At 39.0% G+C, this 19,608-nt stretch overlaps 3 protein-coding genes across 5 annotated transcripts; 2 read left to right on the top strand and 1 right to left on the bottom strand.

The window, feature by feature from the left end:
• The first annotated feature begins 1,035 nt into the window (after positions 1 to 1,035).
• On the top strand, positions 1,036 to 10,180 carry LOC144051832 (vacuolar protein sorting-associated protein 26B-like). The gene is made up of 7 exons (XM_077565317.1): positions 1,036 to 1,182; positions 5,505 to 5,745; positions 7,347 to 7,503; positions 7,583 to 7,747; positions 7,857 to 8,032; positions 8,403 to 8,545; positions 9,493 to 10,180. Exons 2-7 carry the CDS (start codon positions 5,523 to 5,525, stop codon positions 9,664 to 9,666), a joined length of 1,038 nt encoding a protein of 345 aa, XP_077421443.1. The 5' UTR covers positions 1,036 to 1,182; positions 5,505 to 5,522; the 3' UTR covers positions 9,667 to 10,180.
• Positions 10,178 to 12,943, bottom strand: thyn1 (thymocyte nuclear protein 1). Of its 3 annotated transcripts, none has more exons than XM_077565321.1 (8): positions 12,658 to 12,943; positions 11,958 to 12,013; positions 11,803 to 11,886; positions 11,590 to 11,693; positions 11,390 to 11,482; positions 11,199 to 11,294; positions 10,396 to 10,546; positions 10,178 to 10,320 (listed from the first exon to the last, which is right to left on the bottom strand). In XM_077565321.1, the coding sequence occupies exons 2-8, from the start codon at positions 12,001 to 12,003 to the stop codon at positions 10,274 to 10,276; spliced, it is 621 nt and encodes a 206-aa protein (XP_077421447.1). In that variant the 5' UTR covers positions 12,004 to 12,013; positions 12,658 to 12,943; the 3' UTR covers positions 10,178 to 10,273. The 3 variants fall into 3 exon arrangements, with proteins under 3 accessions (XP_077421447.1, XP_077421445.1, XP_077421444.1); XM_077565319.1 differs by having other exon boundaries at positions 11,590 to 11,658; positions 11,723 to 11,886; positions 11,958 to 12,027; positions 12,658 to 12,852; XM_077565318.1 differs by having other exon boundaries at positions 11,590 to 11,658; positions 11,723 to 11,886; positions 12,658 to 12,820.
• acad8 (acyl-CoA dehydrogenase family, member 8) lies at positions 12,804 to 19,483 on the top strand. Its single transcript, XM_077565316.1, has 11 exons — positions 12,804 to 12,960; positions 13,690 to 13,790; positions 14,011 to 14,180; positions 15,295 to 15,404; positions 15,484 to 15,560; positions 16,342 to 16,479; positions 16,584 to 16,719; positions 17,833 to 17,930; positions 18,049 to 18,201; positions 18,867 to 18,969; positions 19,046 to 19,483. The coding sequence occupies exons 1-11, from the start codon at positions 12,846 to 12,848 to the stop codon at positions 19,099 to 19,101; spliced, it is 1,257 nt and encodes a 418-aa protein (XP_077421442.1). The 5' UTR covers positions 12,804 to 12,845; the 3' UTR covers positions 19,102 to 19,483.
• The last annotated feature ends 125 nt before the right edge of the window (positions 19,484 to 19,608 follow it).

Here is a 19,608-nt window from a genome sequence, read left to right as displayed (position 1 = left end):
AGAAGAACTCGTTTAGGTTGAATGTATTATACGGTACTGGGCACAACAGTAGCGCACCTGAAGAATTTAATGAGCCTAAAAGTGGGACAATTCTAGATGTAGGCTTCTGTATTGTCGCTGTCAGGAATACCCCCGCCACCAAATCCCCACAATTTAGTTTCCCACAAATTGCTAATGGTCTGCCTCCAGTCCCCACAGAATCTTGTTAGTAGCATTGAAATAGCTGGACAATAAATCTATTATTAGCACTCTTGAATCCCCAAAATGCCTGAAAAGTGATGTAAAACTCCACGAACGTAGGCTTGGTTGTTTAAGGAAGCTCATCAACCGTGGGTAATACACGGTGTTATTCCGCTCATTATTTGTATTTATTGCATTAGTCATGGCACTAAGACCTTTGAAGGAGGCATTGGGTCTTTGGTGCAACCACAGACTTTAATGTGCACCGCTTGTGCGTTGTTCGTATCATTTTGAAGCTTTAATCTTGGATAGAAATCGGAAGTGTTTATTACTTCTTCTCGCAAAGAGCTTGTGTGTGCGTTTATCATGATAATCTACTGTTTTTAAGGCAAGTTGCCGAGCTTCTAAAGTCTTCAAACTGCTAAGTGTGTTTTTTCTTCTTCCCACAGTCAACAACCCAACGCCGCTTGCAATAGCGCCACGAACCACGGGCAATATCGTGTCGGCGAATGAGTTTGATCGTAAGTTGCCGCAACCTAACTAGCTTTTCTTTCCCTCTTAATTTGCATTGCACCCCTCCCTCCCTGCGCAGCCGTCGAGCTGACCTGCTTAATGGAGTTCTACTCCCACAACAAGCCAAGGATTGAGTGGAAGAAGATTCACAACAACATCAGCAGCAGTGTTTACTACGAAGGGAAGATAGTTGGTAAATTGACACAACAAGATGATGAGAATGAATGACGCTATTAAAAAGAAGCCTGCTTTGAATTCAGTTAGTGACCTGACAAATCGTGTTTCAATCAGCCATTGTGAAGTGTGCCCCCCCCCCCCCTTCCTCCCATTTCCTCTCAAAAGGCATCTTGAAGAGCAGGGCGGCGTTCATAGAGCCAGCCAACATTCTGATCTTCAACGCCATGCCCGAAGATACGGCCGAGTACATCTGCAAGTTGGCTGATGATGAGGGGAACTTTGCTGAGACTTTCATTCCTCTTAAAGTGAAAGGTGGGTGAAATTAAACATCAAAGTCAATCTTTTAGCTGCCGATTACAAATGAGGAATTAAGCTAGGTTAAAGGGGGAACAGGTCAAATTGTTTTGTGAAGAATCAACACTAAAAGTGGGACACAGTCATAAAGTGGAACGAAACTTTGATAATTTAAACTTAAGGATGTTGGATATCACTTTTTGTCAGACCAACCAACTCTTGGCATAAAATTTCCCCCAAAAAACTGACAGATAATTTTAAAGAAAGTCTTACGTATACTAATATATTTTTTCCTTAAAAGTGCATGACATTTATGGCAATTCTCTATTCTAAGTTCTAGTTCCTGATCGTAAAATGGCATCGGCCGCCGTGGTGAATACCGATACCTTGAAATAAGGCCTGGTATCAGCCTTCCCTGGTCCCTACTTCTTCTTTTTTTTTTACAACTCAAAATGGAAAAGCTGCCACTCTTTTTGGGGGATAGTTTTGCAGAATTTGCACATCTAGAGACTGACATGTTTGCCCATTCTTCCTTACAAAACAACTCCAGCTCATGTGGATTAGATGGAGAGCGTTTGTGAACTGCAGTTTTCAGATTTTTCCACAAATTCTCAATTGGATTCAGGTCTGGACTTTGACTTGGCCATTCTAACACCAGGATACGTTTAGTTTTGAACCATCCATTGTGGATTTGTCTTTGATTTGTTTTGTTGGAAGGTAAAATGCATCCAAGTCTCAAGGCTTTTGCAGACTCCCAACAGGTTTTCCTCTAAAACTGCCCTGTATTTGGCTCCATCCATCTTCCCATTAACTCGGTCTTCCCCGTCCGTCCCTGCTGAAGAAAAGCAGTCCCAGACCATGATGCGGCCATCCCCATTTGACAGTGGGGGGGATATTGTTTTCAGGATGATGTGTTAGTGTTGCTTTCACACCAAACGTAATGTTTTGCATTTAGCCCCAAAAATTCAAGTCTCATCTGATTATCAAAGCACCTTCTTACATTTGTTTGTTGTGTCTCCCTGGTGGACTCTTTTTTATTTATCAATATATATATATATATATATATATATATATATATATATATATATGGTTTTCTTTGAGAAACTGCATTCTTCTTGCCACTCTTATACAAAGGCCAGATTTGTACAGTGTGAGACTGATAGTTGCCTCCTTCTTAACTGTGGATCTCTGCAGTTCATCCAGAGGAATCACGGGCCTGTTGGCTGCATCTCTGATCAGTTTCTAGGGGTATGCTTGCAATGTTCTGATGACGCTCTGTCCATTTCAGTATAATTGATCAAACCGTGATTAAATCCTCTTACATCCTAATCCTGCTTCATACTTCTAGTGATGGCAAAATGAAGCTTCATGAAGCACTTTTGATTTTTTTTAAGTCCCCTAGATGGTGCTCTTGGCTGGAAGATGCAGTGGAAATTTAATACATTTCCATTGCACTAGCCTTTATATTTAAACCAAGAGCACCATCTAGGGGACTTAAAAAAATCACAAGTGCTTCATGAAGCTTCATTTTGCCATCACTATATATCAAGGATCCAGGACCTGCCTGGTGTGTTCCTTGGTCTTCATGATACTGTTTGCTCCCCAATATTCTTTTAACAGTCCTCTGAGACCATCACAGAGCAGGTGAAATTATACTGAGACTAGACTACACACAGATGGACTGTATTTATCATCGTCGGTCATTTAGTTCAACATTGAAATCAAAAATATCGGGGAGCTTCTGGACTCAGTTGTGGCTGCGCTGAGAGAAAAGGGGATGAATAACTTGGCATTCCCTATTTGTCAGTTATTTGTTAAAAAAAAGAAGTTCAAAATACTGTATCTAATTTCATTCCACTTAACAAGTATCCCACTTGTTGATTCTTGACAACAACGACAAAAATCCTATTTATATCGTTATATTTGAAGTCTGAAATACGGCAAAAGGTCAAAAAGTTCAAGGGGGCTAACACTTTGACACTGTGTAAAGATGCTGATTAGACACCATGATTACGGCACAGGTGTGCCTTGGGATGACGACAATATTTCCAACCACAATAATAAACATCTTAAGATGGATGCTGAGAGAGTTAGTCATGAATGAGCGCATTAAACATGTTCTCACTAGCTTGTGTTAGTGCACTGAGAGATAGGCACTTCCGTCTCTTCGTAGGTCTTGTTGACTTTGGCTCTTTTTACGACTCGAAAAAAATAAGATAGCACCAATAAATAGCACCAACTGAAGCAGGTTTTTTCGTCCATCGATCTAAGACCGGCTAAGTACAGTTGGTCCTTCTCAGTGTATTTTTTCCAAGGCTTCACGTCATAAAAATCTTGCCGAAGATGTGGGAATCAGTCAACGACGGGGACAACGGAGAGACAACAGAAGTGCCCGCCTCTACCGAATTGTATATTGGGACATACTGTAAGATATGAATGTCTACAGTTCCTACAGGTGTCGACATCCACGTCAGGCTCCTATTTTGGATCGTAATTGTGGCGGTGGTTGTCCTCGTGATCTTCCCGATGTATCTGCTTGTATTGAAAGAATGTATACCATGTTGCCGCACATATGTCGAAAAAGCTTGCAAAAATAAAAATTACTACCTCTGAGCCTAGGAAGAAGTACTCGACGAGGCTAACATGCAACAATGGCACTGGTGGTCAAGTTCGAGCGGTAACAAGTCATTTATTAATTAAATATGGAATTAAATAAACCCAATAATTGAATAAGTTTGTCATTCATTAAATTACCTACATATATAAATACAATTCTGTATTTCATGTTCCTGTGTTGCAGCGTTTCATGAATTTATTTTATCTGTCAAACTCGCCCGTCAAAGTTAGTGGGCGGGGCTGATTCACTCAAATCTTGTCTAATCGACTGCTTCGGCCTTTAGAGGTTAGAAACATGGCGGCAAAGGTGATGGATTTGTTTTGCTGATAGTGATCGAGGCTTGTGCAAAACCGACATAAAAATAAAAGCGATATTTCTATTTCGCTAAAGTACAGTTTTGACGTGTAGGAGTGATTTGCTTCTGAGGCGTAGTTCTCGTAATGTCCCGCCTCGACTCTTGCGAGATCTCGCAGTTCTTGTAGCCGGTTACGTCACGCTAACGGCTCATGAACGTCAAAAGAAATAAATAGTATGCGTGTATTGTCCTCCATAGTTTTGTGGCCTACATTGCTCTGCGTTTCAATGCTGCTCTAAACATGGAGGCACCCAAAGTGTTTTTGTATTTAATCTTAAAACAACCAACATGTTAAGCCTGTTTATAGGTCCACGGAGGATAAATGAGGGAGGAGGAACCTTTAAAGGACCCAGCCTACAAATTTGGACACAGCTTATGTATACCACTCTGCTCGTTTATAATTATATCTCTGTTACTACTTTTTTGGTTGTAGATATTGGACAGATATTGTCCAGTTTCGCCTCAGTATCGTACAGAAATGATCAAATGTTTTTCCCCAGTATCTTATTATAAATAAGGCAATAGGATGTTTGACATGTTAATTATATAGTACAGTGACAGTTGTTCTTTCAAACTTTTTTTGTGATCATAATTTGTGTAAAAACTTAGGAACTGCTGTAAAATATGCACTGTTCATGTTTGATTTTTGTTATGATTAAATACGGTGTGTGTCCTTTTAGCTGCAAGTTTGAGTGATTGAGAATAATTTTAATATAAATGGTACCTGGCAAAATGTCTTCTTTTTTTTTAAATAGCTCATTAGTTTGCTTTATCTTTGTTCCTAGAGTTTTTAATCGTCCCGGATAAAATCACTGTGGGGTAAATTCAAGTCTTAAGTTGTTTACTGAAAAAAGTAACTTAATTTTTGCCTTGCATGACGTAGATCGTGAACCCTTTTCGGACGAGCTGAATCGTTTATGCGCTTACTTTATAGCCATACTTCCGGTCAGCGGATAAAATTCAATTTGTGTGCTTTTATTGTGTTGCCGCGGTTACCCGGAAGTAGTAGTGTCGACCCAGATGTCTTACTTTCTGAATACTTGATAACATACGCGACGTTCTCTTACCGGAACAAAAATAATACGATATTTACGTGGCGAGTGTTTTGCGTGGCTAAGCAGAATTTGAATGCATATTTACGGGGGAAAATTGCGGGTACAAAAATAAGCCCCCCATACACACATTTGTTTTCTTTTTTAATCGATGGTGTCTTCTTTTAAGCCGCGCGTAGCGTTTTCATTTTTCGCTCTGTCGCTACCGCAATTGGACATGGACACTTAACGCGTTTGCATTACAAATACGTCTACTATTTAAAAAGCGTGCCGCGGCCCTTGGAGGTAAATTTAACCTTCAGGCCTTGTCCTGTAGCTACATAAGGTGCCAACAATGAGCTTCTTCAGTTTCGGACAAAATGCTGAGATCGACGTGGTGCTCAACGACGCCGAGACGAGGAAGAAGGCAGAGCACAAAACGGAGGATGGCAAGAAAGACAAGTATTTCCTCTTCTACGACGGCGAGACCGTCAGCGGCAGGGTCAACGTCACGCTCAAGAGCCCCGGAAAGAGGCTGGAGCACCAGGGCATCAAGATTGAATTTGTCGGACAGATTGGTAAGGAAATCAAATCTATCCAGCCATCTTATCAATCTCATGTAGATGTAGAAGGGAAGAAGCTCACAAGAAGACCTTATGTAGCGCAACCCTGAAGCTGCTGTACCCCCACATCTCTCCCATCCCATCAATGTATCTAACTCATGTAGAAAAAGAAAAGTTAAATAGAAAACCTCGTGCAGCACACCCTGCAAGCTTCCCATGTACCTACCCGTTATTTACTGTGCATAGGGACCAGGCCAAGCTGCTGATCACTGATGCCACCAAAGGGGTTGTTTGTAATTGCGTAGATGCCACAAGATGGCAGCAATGCAAATAAAACAAAAGGATCATAAAGCATCAACACTGTGCCTCTGCATGTACAGTACACAATCATGAACTCATGGTACACTAACAATTGTATTCAGAAGTTATATTATTCAACTCAAAACAAACCATTTTCACACGAGGCTTATCAATAATATTACTAGATGGCATACTACCTAAATAACACTTGCACAAATTAACATGACATCATATATGCACAAGCACTTTACACGACGTGATTAAAGTCACATTTTCATGTTTACATGCATATAAATGATCCATTTCTCACAATCCCCCCTTTTTTTAACCTCCTATTCAGAGGTAAAAACACAATAGAAAATGTTAGGGAATACAGTAGTTGTGTCTCTCTCCACACGACAATTCGATACGATTATTATTATGGAGTACGACACGAATGTAACGATACTGTCCAATTTGATTTAGTGAGATTCTGATTCGATTCAGTATGATACGGCTGTAGTTTTTGTCATGTTTATAATATGCAACAACTTGTAAAAGTTCCCCAAAGCCCAAACTATTCAACTTAATTAAATCAAAGAAACAACACATCATCGGCAATGTCAAATTTATATCTGGTGTAGAGCTCTCATAAAAGACGATTAGTTGTGATTCTCGATACATGGTGTGTGATACAATTCAAGGATGCAACAATTTTAAAAAGTCATGATTCCATTTGGTTTGTCAAATCAAAACTCTTTTCTAATTTGAATCTTTTTTTTTGTTACAAGCCCAAAAATACTGGCAAATTGTAACAACAATGTAGATTACACAAACAGAAACTTACTGTTTCATTTATGATGGTACATGTGGTGCATTCAAGGACCTCCCTACAACAAAACAAGATTCCACCAGATGATGCCAAAGATTACATTTATTACTTTGGCATGAGCACAAAATAGCTAATGGATGAGAATTTCAGCAAATAACCAAGGATGGGCTCCCAGGGAAAAAAAAAACTTGAATTGGCATATTTGTGGATTCGGAATTACGATCCTCCTAGAAGTGCTGCGTTGCTCATCATAAGTACCTTGTGCAGAACAGCCTGCTCTACCCAACATCTATTTTACCTACTGCATCCACCCAGCCAAAAATGGCCACTTCATATCAAAATGGCTGACTTCTGGTTTCTTTTCAGGCATGTGATCTTGAGACTTTGTTGTGGGTCAGTTCATGACGGATGGATGTGCCTACCGACGTTCATGTTGCTAAGGGAAACTGGCATAATGTCAAGAGGAATACAATTGGGTCAATACCATAGCGCTTTGTGTTTTCAGAGCTATATTACGACAGAGGGAACCACCACGAGTTTGTGTCCCTGGTGAAAGACTTGGCGAGGCCTGGTGAGATGACCCAGTCGCAGACATTCGATTTTGAGTTCACTCATGTGGAAAAGCCCTACGAGTCTTACACGGGCCAGAATGTCAAACTCAGGTAACGCTTCAGAAACTGTAGCGACCTCTCAAAATGTTTATGTGGAAAACCTACAGTAAGTCCGCCCCCTTGTGCGCAGGTACTTCCTGCGCGCGACCGTGATCCGAAGACTTAATGATATCAGCAAAGAGTTGGACATTGTGGTGCACACGTTAAGCACGTATCCCGAACTTAACTCCTCCATTAAAATGGAAGTCGGCATCGAGGACTGTCTCCACATTGAGTTTGAGTACAACAAATCCAAGTGAGACATAATACTGTACCTCGTAGCTTTGCACATGAATTGCATCACAATTAGATTGTGTGGTACATCAAGTTGTAGCGTGATGACATACTACTTCTCCCTCTAACAGATATCACCTAAAAGACGTCATTGTGGGGAAAATCTATTTCCTGCTGGTGAGGATTAAGATAAAGCACATGGAGATTGACATTATTAAGCGGGAGACGACCGGCACAGGCCCCAGCGTGTACCATGAAAACGACACCATCGCCAAGTACGAGATTATGGACGGAGCACCAGTCAGGGGTAAAAAACAGATTAAAAATACAACATAATACGACAATTATTATTATTATTATTATTAAATGAAGTGGAATTCCCCAAATTGCCTTATGTTTTAATGTATAAAAAAAAAAGCCCATCCTGAGAGAGCTAATACTGGTCGATTAAATCGGCCAGCTGGTTAAGCCTAATAAAGACAAAAAGTAAACTATTCTACAATGTACCGCTTAAGTTTTGTTTGATTTCTGAGGCATACGTTCCGATAATATTTATGTTTGAACTCCAAATTGTTGATATTAAGGGACATTCAACTTTGGAGATTTCGTCGTCTTGTGATGGTTTACTGTGAGGGCTTTTCAAATTGTGTGTTTTTTTTTTGTTTGTTTTTTTTTAGGCGAGTCTATCCCCATCCGGTTGTTTCTGGCCGGCTACGACCTGACTCCCACCATGCGAGACATCAACAAGAAGTTCTCAGTGCGCTACTACCTGAATCTGGTGTTGATCGACGAGGAGGAGAGACGCTACTTCAAACAGCAGGTAGCCATACGAAGTGCATTTTCACTTTTCTTAAAGTCACGCATATTTCTGCTTTGGGGGACCTCGCAATCTGAAAAATGAGGAAAATGTTTTGCCATGTGATCATCAAGTGCTAAGAGGCCAAATATCAGAATCAGCTAAAAATAATAATAATCCATATCGGTTGGGCGCTAGCAACACATTCTTTCGCACTGAGCCAAACAGCATTTCGGGCTCCGAGAACCTTCTGTAACGTTCGCATTCGGACCTCTTTCATATCACCACCAGCACCAGATGTGTTGAATCTGCTGTTCTCGGTCATTCACTTGCATTTACCTTAAGTCCGCTAGCTTCTGATTGGTTAGCGTTAGTCAGCTGATAGGGGGTCAGGTAGTGTGATCGCTGTAGCTTGCTGTGTGTAACGAGTTAAGTTTAGAAATCCGTCTCCATTCAGCCACCAATGAATCTTCACGTTAAGAGCTCCTGGTGGACAAAAGCCAGCACCTCGTCCAGATTATAGCTACGCCACGTCTTGAAACGTCCCATGAATTTATTAGTTTTTTTTCTCACAAAATTGCCACTTGTCACAAACCTGCGAGTTTATTTCTCGTAAATTTGTGTTTTTTTTTTTCTCTCTTGGAATATTAGACCCCCTCCCAAATTTTTTTTTATATGAGGCCCTAATACGCCGTTATAGGTCACAATGGTGCGGAAAAATAGAAATAATTTTTTCGTGGTCTTATTTTCTTATATTACGAAAATCTGGCATACATCCATTGTATAGAGACAAATGGGTAGTGAACCCACACTGCCTGCACCGATGACAGGCAAATGTACCAAGTCAAGTTTATTTACTGTATATAGCCCTTAATCACAAAAGAGTCTTAAAGGGCTTCACACACCCACAGTCGACATATATTAATGACACGCCCACAGTATGCATCAACTTTACCCTTGTATATTCCCAGGAGATCACTCTGTGGCGGAAAGGTGACGTGGTGAGGAAGAGCATGTCCCATCAGGCCGCAATCGCCTCCCAGCGCTACGAGGGTTCGGCCGCCTCAGAGAGCGCGTTGGAGCAGTGCGCCAAGGAAGACAGCGGGTACGAGCCCCGACTTCGACTGGACCGAGGGTCTCCGTGAGGCAGCGACCGTCAGAAGGATGACGATTCAAGGAGACTGGACTGGAGTTACACCCTCCTCGCTTTGTCTTTTTTTTTTTTGTTTGTTTCTCGACAGAATCAACCTAAATCACCTCACGCATTGTAATTCCTCCGATTTTCACGCTAATGCCATTCCGTGCGTACTCCTAATGCTTTTACGGCTAACTGATTTAGAACTTTGAACAAGCAACATTCCAGTTATGAAGAACTCCGAAATGTGAAATGCACTCAAGTGTTGTCCAGCGAGCGTGGATGTGTAAATTAGAGAGGTTTAAGTCGGCATTCCGGCGGTATTATTCGTCCGCCACGTCCAGGTGTTTAGTTTGGTTACACACGTGCGTGTCCTCCTGCCTCCAAACATGATTTTAGTCTTTTAAAGCAGAGAAGAATTAAAGTAGAACTATTTAGATCTTTTTGCAAAGCGCTTATGACTGATTCGTTGTACCCAATTGTCAAATAAATTTATGCTAAATGGAAAAAAAAAGTCACACTTATTTTTTCCACTGTTTTGTTATTTATCTTTCCACTCCAAACGTTTTACAATGAACAAACATCACTATGGCACACTGTATAAAACTTAAGATTAGTCACAGCGGTTCTTGATCCTCCAAGTTCAGAACAAAGTCAAATTCCTCTGCAGGAATGATAAAAAAAAAAAACATGTTGGAAGCTACGCTGATACCAAATTTGAAATGAGCTAATGAATTACCAGCAGTGAGAGGCTGCACGGACAGCCGTGCCCTGGTGAAGAGCATGACGTCCTTCAGAGGACCCCCCTTGGTCATATGTTGCAGGTGGTACTTTTTGAGTTCCGCCAGGGGAAGAAAACGTTTCAACATTCTTTGGTACTGCACATCCACCTGAGAGCCAGGAACACCCGCAGCGTCATCCACCTCATCTATTTGCATTAGGATTTGTTCTCGTCTTGTGGATGAATGGATGGATCAATTTTCATTTACTTTTAGGAGTTGAGTCCTTAATAACTTTGAAGACAAAAAATAAAATAACACAGAGTAGCCATCTTTAATAATGATTAAGTACATTTAAATATTTTTTGTTAAACCACCAAAAAAATATGTAAATCCATTTAGGCAGCAGCAATTCAAATGTTGATTATGATATTATGATTTTTAGTTTAAAAAAATCATCTTAATTTTTATTTGTATGCAGGGTTAAAAGTTGTCATGTCAAATAAAGTTTAATCTGGATTAGGCAACAGAGATTTTAATTATTTTTTTATCTTGACCATTTAAAAATAATTAATGGATTTATAATCACTTCCCCCCCCTCCATTATTTGTGCTTGTATTTGATATTATTCACTAAAAGGGAACTTTCAATGTTCATCAATGTTAGGAAGTACAATATAAATTATTAGAAAATAAATAAAAACGACTCGTTTTTCAAAGTCACATGAGATGATGTGATATCTTATTTTCTCAATAATTGTTTGGAGTTTAAAAATATATATATTACTATTATTTCTGTACTGTCTCGAAGCGCATCCTCTTACCATGCTCCACTTGGGATTCTCTGGCTTGCTGCTCGCATCATAATGAACATCTTTCTTGTCAAATTGAGTGTGGTCCACATACGCTTCCTTCACGATCTAGACAGATAGAGAAGAAATGACACTTAATAACAATGGCGCTCAGTAAGTACAATACTTTGTATTATACTGTACATCCTAGCTTGAAATCTTACTTTCATGATTCCTGCTATGCCGGGTTCTTTGCAATTGCTGTGGTAGAAGAAGGCCAACTGGCCCTCTTTCATTTGACGCATGAAGTTGCGTGCCTGACCAAGACGGAACAAGACTTGTGTGATAATAGAGCCACATTTTTTGCAGTGTTATACAAAATAGGAGGTCATCTTTTGATGAAAAAAAAAACACTACTATCTACCTGATAGTTGCGGACACCGTCCCAACAGCTGGTCTGATCGGGCAAAGCCTTCAGGTCCTCAATTCCAAACTGTAGATTCAATGACGATGAGATGTTTGCAAGCACTGCGTAGAATAGTCATTTTGTACTTTACCTTGACGTCAATGCCGTTCTCAAAACGGCTCTCTGGCTCAGACTTCATGAGCCAGCGACAATATTGCTCGGTGCTCGTACCCTCCAAAGCCATCGCAGAAGATGAATCCTTCCTCTTGAGGCTCGGTTTTGGAGAAGAACTGACCTCTTTTTCAGTGTCCCCATCTGTGTTATGCAGAATGTACTTTTAATCATACCGTACAAAATGGTGTATTAGACAAATTGCTTTAACTTACTTGTATTGAGTGTTCTTAAATTTCTCAATCTCTTCTTTGGAGGCATTGCTTCTCTTCTGTAAGAAACAAACTATAAGAATCTTACATGTCTTTTATGGACTTTAACCACCAATGTCATCAGCATACACTCAATGTTTAGAATTTAAGCATTTTTTCGTTTTTTATTGGTCCACACTGCATGTATCATCAACAAGTTTATTATTTTAAATTATGAGCACTGGTGAGATTAACTTTTTGGGGCTTTTATAGCAGTTTTTAGAATTGCATGGTGAGTGTTTGAGATATGAATCTAAATAATTAACAATTATAGGTGAGACCCAAAAAAAATCTTAGAAAATGGAATGCAATGCAAACTGAGAACAATATATAACCTTTACAAGCAAGACTGTTGTATTGGTTTTCATACATTTGCTAAAACACAGTTTAAAAGCTAGTTTGACGTTTATTAACTTCGTTTACTAAACAAACAGTATAACACTTACAACATTGCTCCTTCTAATGCGGAAATGAATACTTAACCACACAAATGAGCCCATGTTGTTATGTGAAAACGTGCTTTTCCTCGATTAGTGTTGGCGTGAATACTAATTAACAGGTCCAGCAAACCATGAGGCATAATATTAAGTCTTAGTGGGTTTAAAATGTAGCTGTGGTCGGTTAATTGAGTACATAAATGAGCTAAAAAGAATGCTAATCATACCTTTTAAAGTCAGTAGCTGTCACATCAACAAGCGGCCATTAAAGCCCGCGCAAATCCGGAACGCGTGACGTCACTGAAAGAGGCGGAGGGGCGTCCCTTGGTGTTCGTTTCAGAAACAAAACTACCAATCCCAGCAGCACCCGCAACACCGGGCTGTACGTTACATAACGGTGACTGGGGGGGAAAACATGGCGGCTTGTAAACTAGTAAGACTGGCGCGGCTGACAGAGAACATCTGCAGGAGAAGCCGTTTATTCGCCGGTAGAAGTGCACCGAGACGAGGGATAGCTACGTGTATCGACCGTAAGTCCACGCAAAATAGCACGCATAAATTAAGCAGCGATCGTCATTAAAATATTTATTTACGTAACTGTGGTAGAATGTAAGGCTGGTTTCACGTTAGTTTACCAACACCTGTCTATAAAATGATCGATATGCGTTTTAAATGCAGCCAATCGCAGTTTAAATGTACCTTTAACTTAAATGTCATTGGCAAGAGGCTCTTCTTTCATTGGTCAGAGAGAGCTGCACACCCCTCATAACGCCACCCCCATTTGTTTTTATTTATTATTATTATTATTATTTTTGGAATGTCCTTACCCAGACAGCTGTTTAACTGTTGTAAGCTAAAAACACATTTACTCCATTAATTTTGACTTAAATAACTTTTTGAAATCATTGTACTTGTCAGAGTAGTTTTAATGCAACATCATGTTTACTTTTTCTTGAGTAATTTTGTGAAATAAACATCTCCACTACACTGAGGTAGATTTCGTTTAACTATTATTTTTGTATTATTGTATGTTTTGGTTCATCCGAGTGACTCCTTGTGTCACATCATGACTGTTTTACCAATTCAACATAACCACTGGCAACGTTTGACTCCATTTCACCAATCAAACTGAGCAAGGCTGTCACATGACCACACGCCAAATCTCCACATGTACATGTAGTCTTTAATTTTTTTTTGTTAATTGCCTTGCCTTGCAAAGTATTGCAACTAATTTGTACTGTGCATTTTTATCATTCCAGCTTCTCACGGCCTCACAGATGAACAGAAGGAATTCCAGAAAGTGGCCTTTGACTTTGCAGCCAATGAAATGGCGCCGCACATGGCAGAGTGGGACCAAAAGGTTGGTTAAACACCCTCAAATAAACACCTCCCTAAATAAATACATTCCCTTTCCCGCAATAAAGGTAAGCATTATTATCTAATTTTATACAGTAGAAGTTATGTGTGTACACAACAAAGCCAATATCAACGCAGTTGCTAACCAAAGCAGCAGCACGTAACCATTCTCTCATTTTAACTTAAGCTACCGGTAGTTTAATATTGTCTGCTTTTGCCATAAGGAAGTGTTCCCAGTGGAGACCATGCGCAAGGCAGCCCAGCTGGGCTTTGGGGGCATTTATGTACAGCCGGACGTGGGGGGTTCCGGTCTGTCCCGCCTGGACACATCGGTCATCTTCGAAGCCTTGTCCACCGGATGCGTCAGCACCACCGCCTACATCAGTATCCACAAGTATGTATACTTCAAAATAGTGACTCTTCACAGTGCATCATTTAAAATGTAGTAAGAGCTGAGACAAAAACATCTACGATTCATAAAGCGTCTTTAATAAACAGAATATAGTGAAATCCCCCCCCCCCTATCTTTACCTTTATTCTCTTCATACCCATAATGAAGTCTGTATAAGTAGTATAATATTTTTTTTTATTGGTGTATGTGTGTATTATTTTTTTTTTAGTTCTCTTTTAAATGGTGCCACATTTGTAAGGAACAGGCGTTTGTGGGATGAGTTGACAATTTTGCCAAATCTTCTTTGCCAATGCCAAATTTGGGGGTCTTGAGCTTCTGGTACTGTTTAAGTAGTAATGTGTTTATTTGATTTGATTGCTTATTTAAGATTATACATCAAAAATATATAAAAAAAATATATACTGTACATCTAATTATGGTGTTATGTTTATATTTATCCATCCATTTTGGGTTTTATACCGTATATGGCGCTGCAAATGTTTTAAAACAACAGACAAAAAAAGTCACTCAACATTTTTTTGGGGGGGGGGGCATTTTGACCCATTTCTGTAAATACATACATACATGTAAATAAATGACAATAACTAATATTTGGAATTTGGGAGATATGATGCTAGTATTTTATATAATTAAGCAAAAAAAAATTATGTTAGTCAAATTAAAATTCAATTAATAACAGCCTTCACTCAGTGACATTTAGATTACATTTATGACAATTATTTGTGTTAATTTCTCAAGGGATTAATAAAGCAATTCCTCAAAATACATGACTAGTATATTTTTAAAAAAGCTAAATAAATATTTACTAAATTAAATAACTATAAAATAAATACTGTACCTCTATTTGTTCAACTAAGGTAAACTGAGAGCTGGTTGTAATAGTTTGGTTATTATTAGAAAACATTGTCAATGTGGCGCAAACTACAATAACAAGAATAAACATTCTGTTGGGTTAATACATGTCTGACAGGTGTCCAAAAATAAATAAAAAATGTTCACTATTTTTATCTTGACAAAGACCCAATTCTTGATGCAGCTTGTTGTATCGGCTGCCATTCAGATGTGCAGGTGTACCTAACGTGTCATTTGCATGCAGCATGTGCGCCTGGATGATTGACAGCTTTGGCAGTGAGGAGCAGAGGCAAAGAATCTGTCCTCAACTTTGTTCCATGGAAAAGTTTGCCTCTTATTGCCTTACTGAACCCGGTCAGTTACTTACAATACTATTCCTAACCGATACCATTTTTAATACTCCATCACTTGAACGTCTCCTTGTTGATTTCAGGCAGCGGCAGTGATGCTGCGTCGCTCTTAACGAGTGCGCAGCGCCAAGGCGACCATTACGTCTTGAATGGTTCCAAGGTAAAACTTTCATCATCATCATCTGACTCCATGCACTGCCCACATTAAAGGGTGAAAACATCTTTTTCCATTTTCATCCTTTTACCATTTTTTTTTTTTTTTTACAACAACTACTATTAGCTAACTACTGCTTCTATCTATGCCACTTTATGGTGAATTTAACTCATTCACTGCCATTGACGGCTATAGACGTCAAAAATTCATTTTAACTATTTCTATTAGTAACATTTTTTTTCCCACTTTTGTTACCAAGAGTATGAAAACCTAAACAAATTTAATCGCCTGACGCGATTTATAAAAAAAGAAAAGAAAAGATTATTAAAAATGAGGGGCGTCAGTTAATTAAATTAAAATTAATAAAAAAAAAAAATTGTAAATAATTACATGACTTCAATAATGAACTCACGATTAATCACAAATTTTATATCTGTTCCTAATGTACAGTAAGGTTTAGGTTTTCATACTCTTATTAACAAAAGTGGAAAAAGTGTAAAATTAATAGAAATAGTTCAAATGAATTTTTGACGGCTATAGGCAGTGAATGAGTTTTAACAATGGAACAGATTACCGGTAATTCTAATTTCATGATTTCTTTTGGGAGGGATAAAATTACTTCCAGATCTGAACAATTGGTTGTATTTTCATCCAGATTTTTTTAAGGGACTAAACAATAAACATTTTAGTAGACAGTACACTCAACTATTTTTTTTCTTGCACCAATACGAAAGAATAGTATTTTTAAAGAATTGTTCAATGTCCCTCTCCTTCCTTGTGATTCCAGGCGTTCATCAGTGGAGGCGGCGAGTCTGACATTTACGTGGTCATGTGTCGCACAGGGGCCAAAGGTCCGAAAGGCATCTCGTGTCTAGTAGTGGAAAAGGGAACGCCAGGCCTCAGTTTTGGCAAAAAGGAGCAAAAGGTAGCACAATGTTATTTTTGTAGTGCTGCAGGAGACCACTAGATGTCAGTGTGCAGTCACAGCCAGTTCAGTGTGGCGCTGTTGCTGACTGATGTGTTCTTCAGGTGGGGTGGAACTCGCAGCCCACCAGGGCCGTCATGTTTGAGGATTGTGCTGTTCCTGTCAGCAACCTGCTGGGAGTTGAAGGTCAAGGTTTCACAATTGCCATGAAAGGACTGAACGGAGGCAGGATTAATATTGGTGAGATTATGCTGCTGATTACTCTCATGTACTGCGATAATAAAAAGTCTACACACCCCTCCACAATGCCAGTCAAGGTCCAGATCCAAATCAGTAAGCGCACAAAACCTTTAGGCACCCAAAAAAAAATCAGGAAAAGCTTAGTACTACACAACAGCTAAAATGTATTTAGGGTTAATATTAGGCACTTTAAATGGTGGCAGGTGTGTGCAGAGTGCAGACCCTCATTTAACACAGGTTTGAATCTCTAAAAGGGCTAAGAATTTTTTTTGTTAATTAAAAATGTGTTTCAATTGTAAATAAACAAAAAAAAAGTGTCTCAAGAGTTGTACGGGTTATATAGGTCACATTAAATCTGGGGAAGAAATTGACAAAAAATTATCGTGGTCTCATTTTTCTATATCATCAAACCTGGCAGGTGCACATTTTTCAAATGTATTTTATTTATATCTACTGCACATGCATAGTACTAGTGTACATTCTCGTGATATTTTGCAAATTATGATCGTAATATCACTTCATTCTCATGAAATGACATTTTTCTTGTGATACACAATGATGATTTTTTTTTTACCACAAAAAAATTACAAAATTATTATATGATAACAAATTTACTCTCAGATAAATATATAAATAAATAAATATACAATATATAAATAAATAAATATACAACTACTTGCCATTTTAACTTATTTTCTGGTTATATTATGAATTTATTCTTCCAAAATTTACTTTTTTCTAAAAACTATTTTTGTTTTAATATTGAGAATTGTTTTCAGAAACATTACAATGTTGTTTTTATTATGACAATATTGTAATCAAATTGGGGCTTTTTTTCTGATTGCCGTTTTTCTAATTTCAAATTTTTTCTTAGAAGTTTCTTAATCCTTAAATTACAACTTTATTCATGTCTAATTTAGACCCCCCCCCCCACCTCCTCCATGAAACTCTTCTTTAAGAATTTTTCTGACATAAAACAACTTTGTTGTATTTCCATGTACATCTTTTTTTTTTTAATCCGTATTTAAATGTTTATACCATAACACATACTTGATTTTGAGCTCAAATGTTGACATTTTGGCTTTCAGTAACATTAAACGTACCTTTAAACAGCTTCGTGTTCTCTGGGCGCGGCCCACGCCTCCGTCCAGCTGGCTCGGGACCACCTGTTGGTGCGGAAGCAATTTGGGGAGACGCTCTCCAACAACCAGGTCAGTAGCACTGAAAGGCCTTTTATATGGAGGCCCATTCCCGCCAATATATATTTTTTAAATATCTCACTGTACTATATGTGTATTTTTACACTGATTTTAACGCATGTATGTGCAGTTCCTTCAGTTCAAACTGGCAGAAATGGCTACCGATTTGGTGGCGTCTCGCCTTTTGGTACGTCAGGCCGCGGTAGCGCTTCAGGAGGAACGAGCGGACGCCGTGCAGCTGTGCTCTATGGCCAAACTCTTTGCCACGGACCACTGCTTCAATGTGAGTATTTACTGGACCCAAATCAGTGACGGGGCCTTGCATTTAGTACCAGGACCTTCAGTGGGAATTAGAATCGATTTTATTGCCTTTGTCAGTGAACGGTATATTCACAATTAGCTCATTCACTGCCATTGACGTCAAAAATGCATTTGAACTATTTCTATTAGTTTAACATTTTTTCTACTTTTTGTTAACAAGAGTATGAAAACCTATATTTTTGTATTGTACATTTAGAACAGATATAAAATTACAGATTACAATTTTTAATCACCCGACGCCACGAATTTTTAACAATTTTTAGTCGTGTCAGGCGATACATTTTTTTAAATTGTAATTAATCGCATGACTTCAATAGTTAACTCACGATTAATCACACATTTGTATTCCCCCCCCACCAAAAAAAAATCTAGGTTTTCATACTCTTGTTAACAAAAGTGGAAAAAAATGTTAAACTAATAGAAATAGTCCAAATGAATTTTTGACGTCTATAGCCGTCAATGGCAGTGAATGAGTTAGAAATCTTTTTGGTTGCAGTTCAGTCAAGAGAAACGATGCAAAATGATCCTTTACATGAAGCAAATTTTCCAAATTAGGTTGTAAATTCAGTTTGGTGCATTAGTGTCACGTCTAAGTCATCATTGTACCGTTCTTTTGTACCTGCTCAGATCTGCAACCAGGCTCTCCAGATGCACGGAGGCTACGGCTACCTGAAGGACTACGCCGTGCAGCAGTTTGTGCGCGACATCCGCGTGCATCAGATCTTAGAAGGTCAGCCAGTACGTCAACTGTGATGCTACTGATGTTTCCGACGCTGTCTAACGACCAATTGCACGTTTCTCCACAGGAACCAACGAGGTGATGAGGATGATCATCTCACGCAGTCTTCTGACGGAGTCCTGATGCGAGTCCTTTGAGTAGAGACTGCCATTTTGTGTTACTGTGTGACAGTATAAAGTAGAAGACAAGATGAACGTTATAACCAACCAAGTACTTCGGCGAGGCCCTGGAAGCTTTGCGTTTGGGGTCGGACTGCAACCATTTGGGTCTTAAAAACAAAAACAAAAAACAGATATTCTGTAATGAGTCTAATCGAGTACTGTCACTTTGCTGGGGATTTCTGTTACTAACATGTTAGCATCTCAGGAATTAGTCACTCCAATATGTTTGTATCATTTTAAGTTTAATTTGCATCATTAGGTGGCCTTGTCCAATGTTTTTATTTTCTCACACTTTTTGTCGTTACTGAACTGTAATAAAAAGCAAAATCCTCGTTTTCAATGAATGATGTCAACCACGTGCTGTATCTAAGCTATGGCACAAGTTCTACTGGGCACTTTTTAAACTCAATACAACACAGTTGTGGGTACAGATTCTTAACATTGAGAGATTTTTCAATCCAGTTTATAA

This window comes from Vanacampus margaritifer, chromosome 5 (genome assembly GCF_051991255.1).
Source record: "Vanacampus margaritifer isolate UIUO_Vmar chromosome 5, RoL_Vmar_1.0, whole genome shotgun sequence".
NCBI lineage: Eukaryota > Metazoa > Chordata > Actinopteri > Syngnathiformes > Syngnathidae > Vanacampus > Vanacampus margaritifer.
The sequence above is the reverse complement of the archived record's forward strand: the minus strand, read 5'-3'. Positions and strand labels throughout refer to the sequence as shown.